At 37.1% G+C, this 6,610-nt stretch overlaps 1 protein-coding gene across 1 annotated transcript; it reads left to right on the forward strand.

Annotated features, from left to right (window-relative positions):
- The first annotated feature begins 3,671 nt into the window (after nt 1–3,671).
- LOC114459783 (cilia- and flagella-associated protein 44-like) lies at nt 3,672–5,232 on the forward strand. Its single transcript, XM_028441929.1, has 4 exons — nt 3,672–3,714; nt 4,421–4,623; nt 4,806–4,908; nt 4,991–5,232. Exons 2-4 carry the CDS (start codon nt 4,435–4,437, stop codon nt 5,230–5,232), a joined length of 534 nt encoding a protein of 177 aa, XP_028297730.1. The 5' UTR covers nt 3,672–3,714; nt 4,421–4,434.
- Nucleotides 5,233–6,610: the final 1,378 nt, after the last annotated feature.

Below are 6,610 nucleotides of genomic sequence, written 5' to 3' on the forward strand. Positions count from 1 at the left end.
ATGGATCAGGTCTGTGAAAGGATAGGGCACTGCATGAGTACCTCACATAATGGTCTAATTTGTGTTTTTTGCAAGGGTGGCAAAAATACTAGTCTTCAGTACTCAAGTAAAAGTATAGATACTTGAATAAAAATAACTCTGGTAAAAGTAAAAGTATTGAAGTTGCTCCCTTACTTGAGTAAAAGTAAAAAAGTACATGCTACTAAATGTACTTTACTGTAAGTAAAAAAGTAAAACAAATGTCCCTTCAATTATAAGACAGTGTTTTTAAACCAGCAAATAGTTAATTAACATTTAGTTCATAGTAATTTATTTTAACAATGAAATGATAGTTAATCATGTTTTTTAATGATTTGTAATGCTATAATTGATGTTATATTAACAGTTTATTGATGCACACATTATAACATTTTATTTACTTTATAAAGTGTAAAGTAAAGCTTGATTATGGTTTATCAAACATATATAAACATTACAGAGACACATGGATCAGATATTAGTTAATGGTTTATAAATGTTTTATGAAGTATCAATTAATATTATTATTAATTGGATGTTATTATAAAGTTGGACCTGAAGATAATAATCCCTTTCTAATGCTTTATAAAACATGTTTTAGATCATTAATACTTTACTAATGGTTAATAATAGGTTTATAAAACGTCTACAATCATTAACTGGATAGTTATTGTAAAGTTGGATCAGATGTTTATAATATTTTGTAAATGGTTAATAAACACTGTGTAGAGCATCATAAACCCTTTATGCAAAGAAAATATATTTCTCTATATATTGGCTATCAATGTATTACTGTGTGAAAAATATTTATTTAATTATATATAATATATATATGTATAAAATATAAACAATAATATATTACAGTATATTGCAAAATACATCAGGAATTGCCGCTTTCCATATAATGAAAAATAAATGACAATATAATTACCCACATATATACTAATATATGTAATTATATATTTCATAACATTTTAAAATATATTTGTACATATATATGCACATTTATTATAAAGTGTATTAAAAATATATATAATTACATATAAATCCTTATGCATCCATTAATATATTATTCATAATAATGTATTATTAAATATATTTAACAATACACTTCATAATATACATGTATGTATATATATATATATATGCAAATTCATATATATTATGAAGTGTATTACTAAATACATAATTACTTATATTTTATATATATATATATATACATTATGAAGTTTATTGCTAAATAGATAAGAGACTAGATATGAGACAAAAGAGACTATGGTGTGACGTTCCCACCTTTCTCCTCTTTTGTGGACTTCATCTGCGAGCAGGCAACAGCTAGAAATGATCCAAGTTTTGCTCTACCATCCAACAGCCAACCATGGAATAAAGGTGAGAGAGCTCCATTCAAACACAGCACACAACAGACAGCTGTATCAGTCCGTAAAACTGATGTTGCCCCAGCTGCTGACCCAAACTCAAAGGACAGTGATCAAACATCTTATTGACCCATTCACAAGAAGATGCATCCCCTCACTAAATGTAGATCATTCAGAGCAAAACCTCTGTTGAAAAGAAACATTTTGAAAGAATACAGACGCTGCTTCCTGTGTTGCTCTCCTGCCCACACAGCCAGACACTGTTCTGCAATGCATTCCAATTCGCCCCAGTCTATACGTTCACCAACATCTTATCTTCCTGCCTCACCCCAGGCTGATACAGAACCACAAGCTACCAGTTTATCAGAAGTGACAGCGAGGTGCACAGAAATCTGTGGTGAGGGCCGCCCACGTCACTCCTGCTCTAAGGTTTGCCTAGTTCGAGTCTTCCCTCCAAATCAGCCAGAGCGTTCTGTCAAGCTTTATGCTATTCTCGATGATCAGAGTAATCGATCGCTAGCTTGTCCAGAATTCTTCAAGCATTTTGGCATAAAAGGCAGTCTCACACCTTATCTCATGAAAACATGTGCAGGCACAATAGAGATGATAGGCAGAGAGGCCGTGGGATTCCAAGTTGAGGCAGTTAATGGTGGTTTATCTCTGAACCTCCCACCTCTAATCGAATGCAGTGAGATAGCTGTTAACAGGAGCGAAATACCAACACCAGAAGTAGCGCTTGCACATAGCCACTTAATGCACATCGCCCCTCTCATCCCAAAGCTGGATCTCGATGCTCGAATGACAGTCCTGCTGGGTCGCGACATGATTCAAGTGCACAAAGTAAGGGAGTATGTGAATGGTCCACAAAATGCGCCCTATGCTCAACGTTTGGACTTAGGCTGGGTAATTGTAGGCGAAGCGTGTATCAACAGAGCTCATAAACCAACTGTAAGTGTGTTCCAAACCCACATTCTGCACAATGGACGCCCTTCTCTTCTCACTCCTTGCCATAACGCCATCAGTGTTAAAGCAAAATTATGGCACGGCGGGGAGCATAAGAATGGCCAGCCCTCATGCAGCCTTAGACCTTCATCGTGAGAGGACGATTTCGGAAACAAGGTGTTTGAAAGTACAAAAAGCGATAACAAGTGTGCCATGTCTTTTGAGGATGAGATTTTTCTAAACAACCATGCTGAAATTGCACCCCCCATCAGTGAAGAAACAGAGTCCTGGTATCTGCCCATCTTCGGAGTGTACCACCCGCAGAAGCCTGGTTAGATACGCGTTGTATTCGACTCGAGTGCTCAACAACAAGGTGTTTCCCTTAATTCAGTGCTACTAACAGGTCCTGACCTAAACAACACTCTGCTTGGTGTAATGCTGCGGTTTAGGAAAGAGCCCGTCGCAATCACAGCTGACATCCAACAGATGTTTTATGGATTTCTTGTGAAGCCTGATCACAGAGACTATCTAAGATTCCTTTGGCACAAAGACAATGATCTGTGCCAAGAGGTGCTAGAATACCGCATGTGTTCATGTTTTTGGAAATATCCCATCTCTGGCGGTGGCCAGAATCAATGCAAGACCGCTGGTCCCAGTTTCATCTGACCCCTCACACCATTTCTGCTTTCACCTGCAATGCTTCTGACACAAAAACCACCTGTTCTTCCTCCACCAAGAGAATTCGTTGGAAAAGACTTGTCAAAAGTCAATGGAAAAAGGTACAAGCCCTCGCCAATGAATTTTGGAGTCGCTGGAGAGACGAATAAATCTGCACCCTTCACTCAAGACGAAAGTGGCTTAAGACCTGCAGCAACCTGCAACCTGGAGATATTGTGCTCCTGAAGCAATCACAAGCTGCTCGAAATGCATGGCCAATGGCTATAATCACCTCAACATTCCCCAGCAGTGATGGTAAGGTGCGCAAGATTGAGGTGAGGATATCATCCCAGGGAACCGCAAAGACTTTTCTGCGGCCCATCTCTGAAGTCATTCTTCTCCTTGAGAATGACCAGTAATGAGTAAAGTATTCAAGTAGTGGCATTATCATGCAGGTTAATAAATAGTTTAATTTGTTTCTTAAAAATAGTTGATTATAATTGTTGTCTTCCAGTTTAGTTTGTAATGTTAAAAGCACAAATGCACATTAATATTACCCAAAGGTGTATTTTATTTTGAAGAGGCTTGTAAGAGTTGCAAGGTATCATGGGTAATAAACCTGCCAGCTAGCGTCAGTGTGCAGTGTAATGGTGGATATACACATACATACAGCTACATCTTCCTGGTTTAAAGTTCTTCTACACTTCAGAAAGCAATGGCTGTGAGTATATACTTTGTTTAAGAGCTAAAGTAACCTGATTGTATAACTTTTAGATACTTTATGTGTGTTTAAAGAGTTCGTTTTTGTGGCTTGAAAATACTGCTATTAGATTGTATTGCCATGCAAAAAACGCCATCTTGTGGTACATAATGGAACAGCAGAAATATTATTGTTACTTTTTACATCTTGTAAGCATGTCTACATGACATTGCATTTGTTTAATGGTTTAGTAGTGATTTAAATGTTTATATTTTTGCAAGAAGACCAAGTGGTTAATTGTGTACATTTTATTTTGTGTTTTGCTTTATTGCAGTTTCACTCGTAATAGCATGAGTCTTCATGTCACAAGGTTTTGTGAATAAAGGGAGCAAGACGCTCTGAACCTGGCTCGTAAATTCGAGTTTGGCTTGCTGTTTATCTGCGTTAACATACTGGGCGTATACAACACGTAGTGAGAACAGTACAGTTACGTTTTATGGGCTTTTTGTTTTATTAAAGGCTCAGTAAGTGTGATTAGTTGTAATTGAACTTTAGTCATTTAGGATGTAATTGTAATTGATTTCAGGGGGAAAATAATAATTGTAATTGGAAAAAATGCTGGTCAACATAATCAATTTAGTTGTATTTGAACATGGATAATTGAAGTCATAATTGTAAGTTTGGCAGAAGTATGTGTAACTGTATAAAGTGAGGCTGTAGTCAACAGTGCATTACCAGGTTATGGTCCTCATCCATCCGTCCCTCAGTCACTCCTTTGGTTATGACAGCGAGCGCAGATCAAACCTGATGCTGCTGGATGACAGAACTCTAGTGTTTATAGCAGGAAACCTGCTTGTACTGCTGCAAGTTCACACCAAGGAGCAGAGATACCTGCGTTCCTGCAGCGGAGAAGGAATAGGTGCTATCACAGTAAGCTGATCTCCTGACACACTGACGATGTTATCATGCATACTCTGCTCAACAAATGTATATTTAACAAAGTACCTGTAATGTAGGCCACTTCCAGTCTTCTGTCCCCAGTTTTCTGACCAGCTTCTTTTGTTGTGACTAATATTAATCACATGTATATCTTTATGTATGTTTGTGTGTAGGCTCATCCCAGTAATGAGTACTTTGTCATAGCTGAGAAGGGAAACCAGCCTCTCATACTCGTCTATGAATATCCCTCATTGAGACTCTACCACATCCTCAGAGGTAAACATGATACATAATATCTATTAAGCATTTTTGTCATTTTGGATGATGGAGGCTGTTTTCTTATTTGCCATGTGTGCAGGAGGCACAGAGCAAGTGTACAGCTCTGTGGACTTTAACCTGGATGGCAGCATACTGGCCAGTGTGGGCGGAGCCCCAGATTACATGCTGACTCTGTGGGACTGGAGACATGAGGAAGTGATGCTGAGGTGCAAGGCATCCTCACAAGAAGTCTATAGAGTCAGATTCTCCCCACACAACCAGAACTGCTCACCTCATCAGGAACTGGACACGTCAAGTAAGGAACACAATGATTACCCCTGACTAGCCTGGAGATAAGCCACACCCACTTCCTTACTTTTTGTAATCGCCTGTATTAAACATGATATAATAATACAAGGAGATTAGGATGGATTCCAGGCTAAGTACAGAAGGTGCAGCAGGAGCACCAGTGGCTCCAGGTGTGGCTTTTCTTCACAAGAAGGTATTTTATGTAAACGACTAAGATGTAAATATGAATAAAGCTTCATGTACTTCACTGAAATAAAAAAGAGCACATTTTTATGATAAATACTAGTTCAAAGCTTCAAGGTTCCTGGGGAAACAAAGCACTTCTTTGAATGACAAACAGCTCAATCTGACTGATATCATCTTGTTATGGTGAAATGGAAGGATGCAATAACAGAAATATTGAACTTGTTCATTATAATTAGAGCCCTGACGGTTTAATCTCGTATTTATTTATTTTTAATCCTGAGCTGCTGTTTTATTGAAATGAAAAGGATTATATACTGAATCAGGACACGTTAGTGAGTTTGAACTTTGGTATTTCAATCCAATAAAATTCCACTGAAACTAACAAACTGAACACCACAAATCACTGCTTTGAAAAATGTCAGGGAAAAACATTGTTTTTAAAATAAATAAACAGATATAAAAATAGTTTGATAAATATTTGGTAAATTCCAGCAAATATACAGGTATGGGGGAAAAAGATGACATTTTTAAATTATAAAAGCAAATCATAAAAAGAAATACTCGTGTTAATAAAATTATGCTTCATAAAAAAAATGTATGTAAATGTATTTTTCTAACTTTTTTAGTTTTTCAGTTTAAAGACTATATTATAGCTCTAAAACCAACTAATCTGCAAAGGAACACGTGAATTGAGCATCATCTTTTCAAACAATTCCCAGGCAAGGTTATTGTGTAACATTTAAGCTTTTGTGACCGTTATTACTAGTCCACACTGCTTAAAGCTGGGGTATGTAAGTTTTTTTTTTTTTTTTTATTTGGTAAAAAAATCAATAATCATTTTTAATATATTGTATTGCATATTGTAATCCAGTGTTCTGAGTGGACAGTGAATCTCTTCTCCATCTCCTGGCTCTGTAAATGATCTTTAAAAATGCATGAGTGTGATGCTGGACTTCAGCCAATCAGAGATGTTTCTACCAACAGGGTGATCTCATGAGCTGTTTTAAGCATTATTATTGGCTGCTCAAGCTGCTCTTCAAAACTTGATGCGCTTTCTGGATCTGAGAGTAGGGACAGTCCCATGGCTCTATATTCTAGCTGAAGTCTCTTATCCGGCTTTTGGCACAGCAGTTACACGGCAAATCAAGAGGAAAAATTAAGACCGAGATGGAGAAGCAACAGAATAAAGGCAAAAACGTGTTCAGGAGGAACAGAGTCACAGGGT

The sequence above is a fragment of the Gouania willdenowi genome, unplaced genomic scaffold, assembly GCF_900634775.1.
Source record: "Gouania willdenowi unplaced genomic scaffold, fGouWil2.1 scaffold_345_arrow_ctg1, whole genome shotgun sequence".
In the NCBI taxonomy this organism is placed as follows: domain Eukaryota; kingdom Metazoa; phylum Chordata; class Actinopteri; order Blenniiformes; family Gobiesocidae; genus Gouania; species Gouania willdenowi.

Coding starts and splice junctions, on each gene's coding strand:
- LOC114459783 (XM_028441929.1), top strand. CDS start 4,435: ATGGTCCTCATCCATCCGTCCCTCAGTCACTCCTTTGGTTATGACAGC. Junction 4,624..4,805: donor AAGGAATAGGTGCTATCACA/GTAAGCTGATCT, acceptor GTTTGTGTGTAG/GCTCATCCCAGTAATGAGTA. Junction 4,909..4,990: donor ACTCTACCACATCCTCAGAG/GTAAACATGATA, acceptor CCATGTGTGCAG/GAGGCACAGAGCAAGTGTAC.